Below are 15,731 nucleotides of genomic sequence, written 5' to 3'. Positions count from 1 at the left end.
TAGATTTTCATCACTGTAGGATACTGGAGAAATACAATCTGCTGAGCGTTGTGAACTTTAGACTATTTTCAAATGTGTGCATGGACTATACAATTCTAAATGGTTTGGCCCCTCCTCCACTGGGTGTCTTATCCTGTACTGTTTGTTATGATTGTTATGGTCTGTCAAGGAACTACAGATGCAAATTAGCTGTAGCTACAATCTGGTAAGGTGCATTAAATGGTGACGTTTATGTTTTTACTGTACATGGTCCCTTTCAAATAAAGATATTAAAACAAAATAAAAAAGATATAGTTACCTGTAGAGTGAAGGATACAAACCGAAGGTCCACACACATCCAATGATGTCAGCCTGTAAAGCAATATTCAAACCTGAGTAATCAAAGCAGATAAAATATGTTAACCTAAAGGGAATCTATGCACATTTACAACTTTTCCTATGGTCTAAGACGGTCCAAATATGTCAGATAACATAAACAACTCTCTCCCAAATCCCCAAACAAGAGTGCTAAAACTCAAATGTGTGATGTCATCAAGTAGAAAGAGCAAAACCTTTCCATAGACACGTGATTGGGAAATATATAATAGATAATAATGAGCGCACCCAAGAAAATGTTCTGAGTGTGTGGGTACATTTTCTGTTTCAGTACTGAGAACTGCAATAAAAACATAAAAACATAAAACCAACATCCTGTGAGTGCACAAAATCAGTCTCCAATTCTTTGAGAGAGAGAGAGAGATAGAGTGTGTGTGCGTGTGAGAGAGAGAGAGAGAAAACAGTTCGGCAGGCTAAAACAACATATTATATGCGTGTGCGTGTGTGTGTGTGTGTGCGTGCGTGTGTGTGTGTGTGCGCGCGCGCGCGTGAGTGACCTCATCAAACTCAATGAAAATATAAAATAATAAAAATGCACATGGTAAGTGACCAATAAAAGTGGACTGCGGATTATACAATCTCTGGAGGCGAGGCAAAGGTGAAGCGGGGATACATTTCCGCCATAACGTTTCAACGAAATCTTTACTGCAACATTTCTAAGAGAGGACAGAAGAATGCCGTCTCGTGCCAATCCCCCAAGACAGGCCGGCGCTTTAAAAGGAGTGGTTTGCGCTGTTGTTGACTGCAGTTTTTATCCAGACACCTCCTCGTGCTATTCACTGCGCTTTCAGCAGACATGGCATCGAACTTTTCCAAGAACGCAGAGGAGAGCCCGGAGCCCTGCAAGGCAGAAGTGAAAGGTAGGTCTGGTCTGCACTGAGTGGCCAGCAGATACGCTGCACGGCGTGGCTCTGACAGGTGTGTGCTTTCCTGCGTTGCTTTAGGGAGTATTCCCAGCTGGCTGCAAGGGACCCTGCTGCGCAATGGCCCCGGCATCTTTTCTGTGGGGGCCACCAGCTACGACCACTGGTTCGATGGGATGGCCATCATGAACAGCTTCGCCATTAAAGATGGTTGGTGTTGTTGTTTTTTTTTTATCATCATTTATTGTACGATCATTACGCATATGTGCGCCGAGACACTAAACGCATTGCCATGTTTTTTGTTGTTCTTTTTTCAGGCGAAGTGACTTACAGAAGCAGATTTCTAAGAAGTGACACCTACACAAGCAACATGGCTGCAAACAGAATCGTTGTGTCCGAAATGGGGACAATGGCTTACCCAGACCCAAGCAAGAATTTCATTGTCAAGTGAGCATGCCCTTAATTTGAATCAAATCACATTCAGCATTTCAGTTATCCCTTTCAGCCATCATTGTTGTCCTCTTACTTTATATCTTAAAAACGTCCAGTCTCCATTGTTTATTTGTATGTATTTGTATGTTTTACATTCATTTGAAAACTTCTTCGGAACATCTGCAATACACTAACGACAGGAAATCATTGAGATGCAACCTAACCGTTTAATATGAGGATTATCAGTCTTGTGAGAACCCCCTGCTTCATCTCTTCATGTTGTTAATTTATCATTGAGATGGGAATGAGTCACACACACTTTACATGCCCCTCAGTATGAGCAAAAAGTGTCTTTTGTGTTGGATGAACCCCTAACCCCCTTTTCCAATATATAATATGTCTTCTTCCTTTTCAGGGCGATAACCTTTCTCAACCACACAGTGCCCGACTTCACTGACAACGGCGCGAGCAATTTCATTAAATACGGAAATGACTACTACGCCACCTCAGAGACCAACTACATCCGCAAGATTGATCCTGTGACACTGGAAACTCAGGACAAGGTAAAGTAATTTGCTAACCTTGATCACTCACTAATGATTACCACTATTAGCACACATGCAAGTGAATCGATCTCGGGGCTCATGAGTTGCTGAACAAACAGGTGGACTACATGAAATACCTGCCGGTAAACTTGTCATCGTCCCATCCGCACTATGACAAAGAGGGCAACGCCTACAACATCGGGACTTCAATAGCAGACAAGGCCAAGACTAAATACATACTGTTCAAAGTCCCTGCTGTTTCAAAGAAAGGTACGTGACCCCCTCATAACCCACTCAACTCATCTCAGTGCTTTCTCTCCATAACAGCTGTAGCTGCTCTGAGAAAGTAAAGGTACGGCACACGATTATGCAAATTAATAATTGGACGGGAGGGGCGGATGAAGTACAGCCATGATGAATTGTGCCTGCTGATATTGGTTTATTTTACTGAATTTACATTACATTATATTCTTCTTGCAGACTAAATGCTCAATGTATCAATTCAAGGCCAACAAATGAACAATAATGCATTGACACAATTTGAAGTGTCTTTTTCTTTAACTTTGGCTCCTTACTTGAAACCTTTCAGACAAAGACAAGAATGTCCCCGCTCTGAAGAACGTGGAGGTGATCTGCACAGTCCCCTGCCGCTCCCTGCTCACACCCAGCTACTACCACAGCTTCGGCATTACGGACAACTACTTCATCTTCATCGAGCAGCCTCTCAAACTGGACATCCTCAAGATGGCCACGGCGTACATGAGGGGGGTCAACTGGGCGAGCTGCCTGAAGTTCTGCCCAGAGGAAAACGTAAGTTTAATTCATTGTCTTGTTTGTCACTCTTCATATACAAACTACCGAACTAAGTAGGAAGCAGATGTAGTTATTAGAGGAAACAAGTGTGCACTAATCTACCATACAATCTGGGTTAACATAACTGTGACGGTCTGTCTTCAATAGACTCTGATCCACCTGATAGACAGAAAGACCAGCAAAGTGGTCGAGACAAAGTACTTCACTGGGCCGATGATCGTCTACCACCACGTGAATGCTTTTGAGGAGGACGGTCACGTGGTTTTCGATGTCATCGCCTACAAGGACAACAGCCTTTATGACATGTTCTACTTGAGCAAGCTGAAGGAAAACTCTGGGATGCAAGATGATAACTACTCCAGACCAAGCTACAAACGATTTGCACTTCCCCTCCAGTCAGACAAGGTGGGTTTTCTGACTAAAAGTCCAGTTGATTTCATCCTGGAATTTAGAGAAGACATTCCTCTTCATTTTAAATTTGTTTTACTATGTTTTGCAGGACGTGGCGGTTGGAGAGGACTTGGTGAAACTCAAGTACACGACCGCCAGTGCTGTGAAGGAGAAAGAAGGCAAACTGATGTGCCAAGCAGAGGTTTTATGTGAAGGTAAAATCAATAGACACTTAAGTAACTATTGTAAAAGTAGTTCATCCTAGAATGGGTCTTTAAGAGTAATTTATTTGTTCATAAACACACAAAAACTGTCATTTTATTACCATCAGGTTTTGAATTGCCGCGAATGAATTATGACTTCAATGGCAAGAGGCATCAGTTTGTCTACGGGAACAATGTGGAGGATTCTGTTCTGGCAAAAAAGGTGACGTTTCCTTTTTTATTTTATTTATTTGGCTATTGCGCAACAGACCCCGGGGGAACATCTGTCTTTGCGATTTCTTTCAGTCTCCTAAGTGTTATTTTCCAAGAGAGAACCGAAACTTGCAGACTCTTGAAGAACAGATTTTAAACACGGGGCTATTAGGAAACAGATTCTTCCTGGCACCATTGTTTTTACAAAGGTAGGAAGCACAGTGCAGAAGTGACAATTACCAGTTGACGCAACAGACGGTAGGAAACACTATACGATGTGAGAATGAGCAGTTTCCCCAACAAAGACCAACCACTTCATGGCTCTGGTTTCAATACCCACACATCCTTTCTACTAGGCACACTTGTACATCAATGTACCTGAAACAATGGAATGAAGTGCTCAACTCTGGGAGGCTTCAAAGTCACGAGTTATACAAAGTGCTTCCCTTGTGTCTCACTGCATACGCACAGTCCGGAGGTATCGTGACTACAAAGAGGAAGGAACTAAAGGAAGCGGCCTTGTTTACACAATTAGATATTTCTGTCCATTCCCACTTGACGCAGAATTCCAACAACAGAAGAGAGCTCTGGCATTTCTTTGAATTTTAATGGTGTTTGTGATATGGACTAAAAAGCAGCATAAGCAAACGGAAACGGCAATGAATAGTTGTCACACCACCGGAAAAAAATACTTACATTTGATGTAAGTAGAGTATGCCAGGCTCATCCATTAAACAGGTGAAGCTTAATGTCGTAATTGTAATATTTTCATACCCAAGGGGAAAAAAAAATATTGTATTATGCAAACATGCTAAGTTTAAATCAATTTCTATTCAAATCAAAAAGTGATTGAGGTGGGATCTTTACCCTTTGTGTGGTACCCAAAAAGATTTGCTGTAATGACTAAGAATATTTTGGTGAACTACTTGTCTTGCCCAATGTCAGCAGGGATTGGCTCAGGCCCACCCACAAGCCTTCAGAGGATGAGCTAATGTTTCAAGTATAGCTGATGTATGGACGGATTAACAAAGCAGCTTGTTACTTTGCATTATGGGGAAGCATCTTGATGATATTTGGTCACTCTAAATATAGACTTAGGCCAACCCAGCTCATACTAGGAAAAGAGTTGGAATTTAGTTCCAAGTACTGATAGTACTAAGGTCTATTCTAACACTTTACAGCTCTTTCGTAAGTATATGGCTTGCAGTTGGGGCAAGATACTGCACGGGCGCATTGTTTGTGGGCACGATAAGCACTCTGAACTGGCAATTTCTTAAATGTCTCAGACGGAAAACTAAAAACAAACTCAATATGTCAAAACAGCATTGACATGCCGTTGTTGTATTAGTTAGTCTTCCCTTTCAACATAGCTCCAAAACGTACTTTCTTTTGCTATATGTTTTATAATTAAAACTACCAGATAATTAAGTGGCCTCTTTGCCCTCTGCTAGGTCTGTAAATAATTGCCGATACATGAGGTTTTAGTGCTTTGTTATAAGCTGTTTGTACAGGCTGAGTAAATCGTAATCTTGTTTCCTAATCTATTTCTCTGTTGTAGATCGTCAAGATTGACACAGACACCAAGGAAATGGTTTACTGGAGTGAAGACAACTGCTGGCCGTCAGAGCCTGTGTTCATCCCGAGACCAAATGGAGAGTCAGAAGATGACGGTGAGAACCCAGTGTGGTGTTTGACATGCATCTATGTGGTGTGTGCGCGCTCCTATACAGCAAAAAAATTGACAGGAATATCAACCCCTGAAGATCCCTCACTGATTATATCTGTATTGAGACTGTAAAGCCAGCCGTAATTTGATGTGATTCCTTCGATTTGTGACATCCTGCTTTGAGCTCGAACAATAACCTCGTCCTCTCCATTCACAGGTGTTGTCCTGTCATCAGTTATCAGCTCCAATCCAGGCCTGTCTAGTTTTATCCTGATTCTTGACGGCAGAACGCTCAAAGAAGTAGCTCGAGCATGCGTGAACACGCCGCTCCACAAGGACATGCATGGTTTTTTTATCCCACAAGAAAATATGTGAAACGTTACTGTGTGGCACAGGAATCTATTTAAACACTCCGAAAATTGGCTACCTCATCTCTGTAATAATTACAGGATTGTGTCTAAACAATTTTTTAAAAACAAATTTGTATTGGTCTGTTTATTAAAGAAAAGATGCAGATTCCTTGATTTTGCTTGGATCAAAATGTTGTTTAAGCATGTGCATATATAAATATATCGCTATTTGATATGTAGTCCACATTATTGTATTGTGCTATGAGATCATTGTATTTGTGCTTCTCCTTTTCATTAAAAAATAAAACATGTCCATTTCTAACACATGCTCCCATTCTTCAGTTGCATAACAAATAAAAATGAACCAACACTCCAGTTACAGGGTCACTTGAGCAATTATCTCTTCAGTTACAGCTTATCATCTGTTGCCAAATCCCTTCTTCTCAATAACCTAGCATCACTAACTTCCATCCATGTAATCTAAAAGATTAGTCTATTTGGTACAGTGCAGAACGTCTTTGGACAGAAAGACAGTGTTTCTATTGTCAATATAAAGGGACACTTTGAGCTGCACTTGTGGAGGAGCTGCCTTGCCTATCCCCAGCCTATGCTTTTACATAACATCTCCTTTATTATATTGAACCTGCTGTGAACACATTTCTTGAACAAACTGTATAATATAAATAAATATCGTTGTGACACATTCAATTCAAATCAATTCAGTTTATTTTGTATAGCCCAATATCACAAATTACAAATTTGCCTCAGAGGGCTTTACAATCTGTACACATACGACATCCCTGTCCCAGGACCTCACATCAGATCAGGAAAAACTCTCCAAAAATAAAAATAACCCGCATCAGCAGGGTCCATGGCAGGAGGCCGGCTCACCAGGCATCAGACACAGCCAGGTCCAATGGACCCTATGAGACGTGAAGTCACAACGACTCCGGGGAGGAAGCAGAGTTAATAAGGTGCAATGGAGAGATGTAAATGTATCCATAAGGAGAGAGAGAAGAGGAGAGAGGTGCTCAGTGTATCCTAAAACATCCCCCAGCAGCCTATAGGCCTATAACAGCATATCAAGGGGCTCATCCAGGGCAAACCTGATTCAGCCCTAACTATAAGCACTATTAAAGAGGAAAAGCTTAAGTCTATTCTTAAATGAGCTGACTGTGTCTGCCTCCCGGACTGAAAGTGGAAGCTGGTTCCATAAAAGAGGAGCTTGATAACTGAAGGCTCTGGCTCACATCCACATTTTGAAGACTCTAGGAACCACGAGTAGCCCCGCATTTAATGATTGCAGCTCTCTAGTGGGGCAATATGGTACTACAAGCTCCTTAAGATATGATGGTGCATCACCAATCAAGGCTTTGTAGGTGAGGAGAAGAATTTTAAATGTGATTCTTGATTTTACAGGGAGCCAGTGCAGAGCAGCTAATACAGGAGTAATGTGATCTCTTTTCTTAGTTTTTGTGAGTACATGAGCTGCAGCACATACCTACACGTACATACACATACATTACACATACATTACACATACATTACACATACATACACACACACCGGGAATTTAACCTAAAGTTTTACGAAAAACCTAATGTGACATATGTCACAATAATAAAAATGATTATGATATGCTTAGTTAATTTGGCTGATTCAATTATATTAGTTAATGTATTTTATATTGTTCAATTCAAAGCATATTCAAACAAATGTAAACAATTATTTTTAATATGAATTATATTATTAATAAAAAAAGTTCACCATTAACACCCAATGTGACATACATGTCACATTTCAATTTTGAGATGTCATTTTTTTGACGTCATGGGAACATTCGTATTTACACCATTTCAAGCCCTTACAGTCTCTCACACTTGACCGTTTACCAGGTGACGTCATTATGTCCTTGAGGATTCAGGGTCTAAGGCCTTAGAGATTGAGACATTGAGATTGGGCCTCATTCCTAGAGAACTCTTAGTCAACTCAACCTAACATCTTACAACATCATAGAGCCCTTTAACCACAGTATCTATTCAGTTATATATTAATAAGCTGTGCAATCTGCAAGCGAATGTAATTAGGTTGTAGATGCATGTTGAGGTCAGGTTATCGGTTTATTATTCTGTGAGTGTTATTTATTGCGAAAAGGGTTCATAACGAGCAGTCACGCATGGGCCTTTTACCCACAATCTATAGCAATGTGATGCTAAGCACGGGGTTACCAGAGGAAGCGTGGAGACGTATACAGAGGTAAACAAAGAGGGCACATGGATTTTCAGCCTCACAAATGACATTTTCTCAGAAACGGTAAGGATTAAAGATGGAACGTAAAAACAAATGAGATCAGAGTATGTAAGCAATAATTATATTACAACGACTTATTTATCAGACACTCGTCATTGAAGTTGTTTTGACAAAAACAAGTAAATTCATTTATTGAAATGATCTCTCATCTTGTGAGGACAGAGTGACAAGTTCAAATTAATACCAACAACTGTACGTAATATTTGTTTTTGCCCTTGTCATGGTAACATGATAATTGCCGTCCCATTCATATTTTCATAATTTCAAGCCCTTACAGTCTCTCACCCTCAACCCTTTACCAGGTCAGTCAATCCCTGAGGGTTCAGGGTCTAAGGCCTTTGGGGGGACATTGGGATTGGGCCATGGACCTATCATGACACTATTTTATATATCACCTGTGATATTTATGGCACATCCAAACTAAATGTGAGGGCACATTAAGTCATTGACAACACAGTGATGCAACTCATGAACAAACAATAGGTAAAATTCAACATGATCATGGGCGCTCTAGGCCACTACACAACTATCACTACTTGTCATTATATCACACTATACCTGACTCAGTTTGGACCTGTCTGGACCTGTCTGGACCTGTCCATGTTATGTAAACATTGTCAATTCTACGAGCATGTCATTTAATTTCTAATTCGGTCTTAAACATTTCACAAAGCAAGCCAAGTGATGTCATCGGTTTTAGTAAAGTATGTCAGTGTTATATGAATTATATATAGAAAACTTCAGAGGGCATTTCAACAAATGTGATTGTTATAACTTATTGAGAGCTGTGGTACTCGCTGAAGTTTAAAATTAAAGATTGACTGACGAGGGAAATGTGAAATGCAAAATAGGCATTCTGTCCAATCACAACAATAATCATTCTGACAAACACCCCACAATGCAAAGAAATACACGCCGCCAATAAACAGTAATATAATACATTCTAAATAACATACTAGTGCACTTCAGTGCGATCAGTGTAATTGCAAATATGCCAACAAAATACATCTCTACACACACACTCGCAGACACACATTTGGATATGCTAAACAGCAGTGTATCGATAACTAGGACATATTATATTATACCACTTTTGTGTGTAGACTATAAAACACGTTTTACAACTTTGTGCACCTTGTACCTAAGAGAAGAACTCCTGTATCCATCACCAGCACCTAAGTCAACCGTCTTCTCCATAGAACAGCCAAAGACGATGAGAGGGAAGATATAAATATGAGTACCCACCGGACTAGATTTAGTTTCACATAAGATGTATGGAAAAGTTAGAACCTTATTTCAAAAATATTATTCCAAAGCTATTTGCCACAGCAATAAGTCAGCAATAAGTCTCACAATTAACATTTTAAGTTATGGCGTCCGACACACAAAGTCACAAAATGTTCACAAAGTGAATCCAAGAAATGGAAATCAAGGTCATTTGCATTTTAAAACTGAATGTCAGACATTTGTTTCCCATCTATATGTAAAGATGTAGAATAAAACCGCTACAATGTTTTGAATTTGAATGTTTTTTTTAATGTTTCATTCAGGGTGGAAAATAAATAGGTCACGGGTCAGAGTGGAAGAGCAAAGCCAAAAACAAGAGGGCTAGCCAGTGAAACAGAACTTAGTTCAAGAGTTCATAGCCTGTTCATGTCCTTTTGCTTCGATTTTAGTCTTAAACGTGTTGACAGAATGAAAGAGCGGATCAATAGTGTTACTGACGAAACGCTGTGCTGTGATTATCCTGAATTTGACAGGCCTTGTCTGACCAATCAATGTTTAACTAAAAGTGCTCAACTGTTGCATTATATACAAAACACCAATACCACCCTCACTTGGGATGTTCAGTTTGGAAAACACTGAAGCGTCATTGTGACATAACAAATTCAACCACATCCAATAGATTGATATGGCTAGGACTGCCCCAAATAAACAAGAAAATAATTTAGGAAGTTTGGGAACAGTCAACAGTGAGAACTGATAGTGGGAGCACACGTGTGCAGATGCAGATGCAAGGAGAGCAGAGGAAGAGTACATGTCCGAACACTGTCCTCGGTTCCCTGGAAGTGTTTCAGCCACATCACTGGCGATGAGGGGAGGGAAGACAACTTTCTAATTCAGTGGAAACAATATTGCCTGCCCCAAAAAACCTTGAATGGCCTCTTTCCTCTTCTCTACCTTTCCTCCGAGGACTGTGACAGTGACTTTTGTTTTTGAAGTCATGCTGCGTTCATGCATCCCATCTCATATCACATCAGCAGCCATTACGGAAAGGCATTTTAAGGACATCGAAACACACCCAAGTGCAAAAGGGGAACTCCGCTGTGGTCGCCATGGCAATGACGTCCTGGTGGCGGGAGTAAAGGATTTGCCGTGTCTGTTCACAGCCATTCGGTGCAAATGGCCTGTGAGTGAGAATGGCATTCAGGTATCAGGGAGACAAGAAGAAGCGGTTGTTTGAGTCCACACATGTCAGTTTAGCTGCCCTCCGCTTGAGTCTCCTCTTCTTTAGCAGTGTTTTCTTCCTCATCCCCTAACAGACAAAGAGGAAGAGGGAGAAAGGGACAGACAGTCAGTTTCATGCATTAGTAACGAGTTGTGAAGTCAGCGATGCAAATGAGGTTGGGTAAATCAGCGAATAAGTAAACAGCAGGAACAGCAGACACCGAGGTATAGAACCACGAGGAATCAACTCACAAAGGCTCACGTTTTAAGGTCGTGTAAATAGTCGTAGTGTTTTATTCAGTCATCACATATCATACAATGAGTCAAGCCTATACATAATCTAATATACAATATGACTGAAATGGTAAAGGCAGAAGCATAATGCTTATATATTCATATACTGAATTCTTATTAATGAAATAACCCTCAAGATAATTAGATATAAAAGAAGATATATTTCAAGCACTTGTAACCCGTAAAAGCAGCTTTATAAACAATCCTTTTGAAAATCTAAAATGAGTTACACATTCTTCCAAACATCCAAACATCTCTCAACTCATATTTACACTCATGTATTGAAAAAAAAAACTTTGTACAGGCAGTGACTTTGCTTTCGCTCCGAACATTGTTTGAATTCTTTTACACCAAATCATTAAATTTCATAACATGAGATTTTACATATAGGACTTAGGTTGACCCTCACACCTCCACACAATAAGATATATAAGGAAGTATAAGTGAGCAATACATGATATGCAAGGCCTTCGAAGTTAGTACAACTCTAGATTTGTACAGAATTACTATTTAAAATAATATAGATTAAATATACTCTGCTTTGTATAATATTTGTATTCTTAAAAAAAAATAAGGGACATTATTTAAATGGTATCTCTCCCTTTCCTTCATTGACAAATGGTATTTGCTTAACAGGACAAACGTCCAAAGGTCACAACACACACATAAGACTCAGCAACCAGAATCTATACAGCCAACTATATGGTTTCTCACACAATAAGATATATAAGGAAGTATAAGTGAGCAATACGTGATATGCAAGGCCTTCGAAGTTAGTACAACTCTAGATTTGTACAGAATTACTATTTAAAATAATATAGATTAAATATACTCTGCTTTGTATAATAATTGTATTCTGAAAAAAAAAATAAGATACATTGTTTAAATGGTATCCCTCCCTTTCCTTCATTGACAAATGGTATTTGCTTAACAGGACAAACGTCCAAAGAACACAACACACACATAAGACTCAGCAACCAGAATCTATACAACCAACTATATGGTGTCTCTCGTGCTTTGCAGGTGAGGCCAGTGGGATTCCCACCTGTCAGCATGAATGTTGGGAAACAGACAAATAGCTATATACAAAAATGAGAACTTTATGCGTTTGGCATCCCCTGGTGGTAGTATCAACAATGACACTGCAATGTCCAGTGTTCATTTTGATGGATTGCAACACATTTTAATGTTTTAACATGTTCCTACTCAATTGTTTATCGTGGCCCTTGTGGAAAATATGTGTCACATTGTCTGCCTCACTCACACATATTGCTGCTCATTCTGCCATGCTGTCCATCTCTTCAGACACATTTACAGTATTCCCAAGGCTTCTTTATTTAGCTATTTTCCATGCATCTACCAAATGCCACCAAACTGTCCCTCATTTCCCAATCACCTGACTGCCCCATCCATCTACACACCTGTTTCCCCTTTCCTCCTTTTGAAGTTACCTGGCCATCTCGGCCTACCTCCCTCACCTGCGTCTCATTCCCTCCTCGGTTATTCGCTATACCGGTGCACCTCAGATCGCCGCAGTGATGTTTCTCACCTGACTTGTCGAGGTTGAGCTGTGCCAGACTCTGTGACAGGTCAGCGGCTCCCTCTGCTCCGGTGGCTGCTGGGATATCGTGAATGGCGTTCCTGCGGCCGGACCGCCGAGAGGAGATGAAGTCCTCATAGGTCACCTCCACATCCGTCATCGCTGACATGCATCACCATAGCAGGGCCTGGCGCACACAGCAGCACAGGTACACACACAAATCAACAAGCGCTACATCCGTTTCGAGGAAAACGACTGAAATGCTGAGAATTTGCCTGATTTATTATAACCAGCTCAATGCGCAATGAATGCATCGTCAGTTCATGTCATGAAGACGGTGACACAGAGGGTGACCCATGCTCTCATTCAATACATCCCTCCCTACTTTTATTTGATGACCTAATCCCTGATTAATCTATTTTAATCTCAGTCCAGGGTACAGGCAACACCACAGAGGAGACATATCCTGGAGAAGGAATAGGCTATATACTGCATGGGCAGTGGAGTGGAAACCCAATTCAGGGTGCTCTTGAACTGATGCAGTACAGAAACCCAAAACACACACTCAAAGGGGTAATTATGGCACAAGGGACTGGGAGGACACTGCTGTATTCAAATGACATCCTACTTTTAGTAAACATTGAGCAGGAAGGGAGCTGTCACAGAGATTTAGGTTAAACCCCTCTGCTGACAATCTAACACTCTGAATTAATCTGCCTGGGTAAAGGCCGCCCTACGGCAAGTAGTTTCAGGTTTCCCTGTCACATTTTCACAAATTAAAATATATATATTTTTATTTTACATTATTTTATAGTACAAAGAAAAAACGGCATTTCTGAGACTTCATTTCCCTTTGGACATCTACTGGATTGATTAGTTTGTTCTCTGTTCTAAATGTTGTGGTTTTAACTGGCTATGGCTATTTCCAGAGACGAGCAGACTGTGATTGGCCATGGCTATTTCTGGATATGTCATCATCAGAGCATGCTCCCACTCAGCTGCCATTCTCAAAATGGGGTCAAGAGGGGCAAGACCCAACAGACGGCGTCCATATACAATTGCCAGCCTCAACATGGGGAAGCAAGAGACACAGGATGACTGCTCTGCAGTGTAAATGCAGAGAATTAGTGCATCATGTCAGAGAAACAGTGATGGTGTATTTTTTAAAATGAATATCTGCACGATAAAGACTATATCCCGTTAGACCTTTAGAGGATTAATTGAAAATGTCAAGTGTTCAAACCAAAATCTAAGTTGATAAAGTACATTTAGCCAATATAATTGATCAAAAGACAAAAAATGGCTCTGCCGACCATGCACCGATGTCCAGAACAGTCATTAGCAAATGTTATTATAATCATAATTAAACTTGCCATTTGTATTGCAGCTTGTTTGATTTTGTCTTGAAATAGTATGACTTTATTCTCATTAAAGTACGAGTCTATTTTTGTAAAATATTACTTTTTTTCTCAATATATTACTTTTTTTCTCAATATATTACAACTTCTCAGTGCAGACTGTTTTGAACATGAGCAGGAATCTTTGAACTAATCTTTCACAAACACAAATGAGCTCTGGGGTTTATAAATTAATTCAAATAAATTGGTATGTACCGAGGTGAATAGATGCAACATGCACATTTAAAGAAGGTACTTCTCGAAACTAAAAAGACACAGAAGAGGAGGGAAGAGTAAATTATGCCTACATTGACTTAACAGAGAAAACAATCAATGATTACAATTGATTGACAGCAGAATTCACATTTAAACGTGATATAGAAGAGCCCGAGAGCTTGCTGTATTATATTGAGTTTACATAACAAATACCATGGTGCATAACAATCCACCAGAAGGCAAGAAATCAAGAGTTTAATGCTCACATTTTCAATTATGTATAACATTATAGTCCAAATCTAAAGAACATGAAGCACAATACTAACAAATGACAATTTGATACTGCCTGTAAATGTGGATATTTTAGACTGAAGAGTACTTTTATGTGACAACACATTCTTGACATTGCATTTCAAATGCTCATATTCTATGAAATATGAATTGACTGTTTACATTATTTAAGCAACATGCATGCAGCAAAACAGAAGCAGTTCAGCTGCGCGTGTGTTCGTGTGTGTGCGCGCGGCCCACAGAGATGTGTCCTGCCCTTGCAGAGGCAAAGCTCTGCTGTCCTTACTGACTCGCTCCCAAGGGGGAACCAGAGCTCAGCTGGTCTGAACAACAATATGGAGCACATGCTCAGAACAAATGTTTCCAAAGCACTGAAATAAGGCAGGCGCGCGTGCGGTGTCCTCTCTGTCACTGACTAGAAAGTGTGTGTGTGGGGGGGGGGGGGGGGGGATGTGGTCCTATCTGCAACCTTTTGATTATAAAACAGAAAAGTGCAAGGGGAGGGAAGGAATTGAGTCAAACATATGCCAATGTTATTCTAACTGGGTCTTTGTGTGCGTGTGTGTGCGTGTGTGCGTGTGTGTGTGTATGGCAGGGTTAATATCGAAGCCAATTAAATGCCATGGTCTGTAAACCTTGAAAAACCTTTATTTGAGCAGTTTAATAATAATATCGTCTATTAAGAGCTAAGTGGAGGCGTTACAGCGCATCAAGTGTCGTGCGCAGTTGGTTCTCTGATACATAACTGTAATCAGTAAAGATCTAACCTTTACAAAAACACAACAGCAATTCACCGTTGACAAAGACTCCCATTGAGATCAGTCAGTGCCTGTTAACGCAGCCTGGATGTAATATACACGTGTAGATACGATGCCGCGGCATGCCATGCACACTCTATTCCTACAATTGTTATTGTTGTTGTTATTATTATTATTATTATTATCAGCATGGTACCTGTTTGGGTTGACGGGCTTCCCAGTGTTCGCAGGGGTTACTCATCAGCTTGAAAGCCACTCCGGGATTCCACACACGACGGAGGGTTTAAAAACATCAAGCAGATGCCAGAATACAACTATTTCCTGGTACCTTTTCAAAATAAAGCACTTATTTTGAAGCGGCATGAAACAGTCAGGGTTCGAGATTAACTTTCATCACCCGCTCTCGGAATTTCCAGTGGCTTATTCAATTATGTTGATGACATAAACCAGATTAGTGCTTGCATCCATTCAACATATTGATCGGTAAAAATCAAAGAACTAGGCCAATAGGTACACTACCGTTCAGAAGTTTGGGGTCACCCAGACAATTTCGTGTTTTCCATGAAAACTCAGACTTTTATTTATCAAATGAGTTGCAAAATGAATAGAAAATATAGTCAAGACATT

The 15,731-nt window shown here is 40.3% G+C and overlaps 1 protein-coding gene and 1 long non-coding RNA gene across 2 annotated transcripts; one reads left to right on the top strand and one right to left on the bottom strand.

Moving 5' to 3' along the window:
• Positions 1 to 1,003: 1,003 nt before the first annotated feature.
• bco1 (beta-carotene oxygenase 1) lies at positions 1,004 to 6,172 on the top strand. Its single transcript, XM_034560751.1, has 11 exons — positions 1,004 to 1,235; positions 1,320 to 1,448; positions 1,556 to 1,685; positions 2,086 to 2,233; positions 2,335 to 2,485; positions 2,805 to 3,025; positions 3,176 to 3,433; positions 3,528 to 3,633; positions 3,750 to 3,844; positions 5,393 to 5,504; positions 5,718 to 6,172. The coding sequence occupies exons 1-11, from the start codon at positions 1,172 to 1,174 to the stop codon at positions 5,873 to 5,875; spliced, it is 1,572 nt and encodes a 523-aa protein (XP_034416642.1). The 5' UTR covers positions 1,004 to 1,171; the 3' UTR covers positions 5,876 to 6,172.
• A 3,505-nt stretch (positions 6,173 to 9,677) lies between these two features.
• LOC117749699 lies at positions 9,678 to 15,389 on the bottom strand. The gene is made up of 3 exons (XR_004611731.1): positions 15,301 to 15,389; positions 12,452 to 12,629; positions 9,678 to 10,696 (listed from the first exon to the last, which is right to left on the bottom strand). It is a non-coding gene; the product is annotated as an uncharacterized LOC117749699 (long non-coding RNA).
• Between the last annotated feature and the right edge of the window lie 342 nt (positions 15,390 to 15,731).

This window comes from Cyclopterus lumpus, chromosome 20, assembly GCF_009769545.1.
Source record: "Cyclopterus lumpus isolate fCycLum1 chromosome 20, fCycLum1.pri, whole genome shotgun sequence".
Classification (NCBI taxonomy): domain Eukaryota; kingdom Metazoa; phylum Chordata; class Actinopteri; order Perciformes; family Cyclopteridae; genus Cyclopterus; species Cyclopterus lumpus.
Note: the sequence above shows the minus strand (reverse complement) of the source record. Positions and strands in the feature narration are given on the sequence as shown.

Excerpts from the sequence above, each read along its gene's own strand:
- bco1 (XM_034560751.1), top strand. The coding sequence starts at position 1,172 with ATGGCATCGAACTTTTCCAAGAACGCAGAGGAGAGCCCGGAGCCCTGC. Across the intron at positions 1,686-2,085 it reads AGCAAGAATTTCATTGTCAA|GGCGATAACCTTTCTCAACC; the intron begins GTGAGCATGCCC and ends CTTCCTTTTCAG. Across the intron at positions 3,026-3,175 it reads AGTTCTGCCCAGAGGAAAAC|ACTCTGATCCACCTGATAGA; the intron begins GTAAGTTTAATT and ends TGTCTTCAATAG.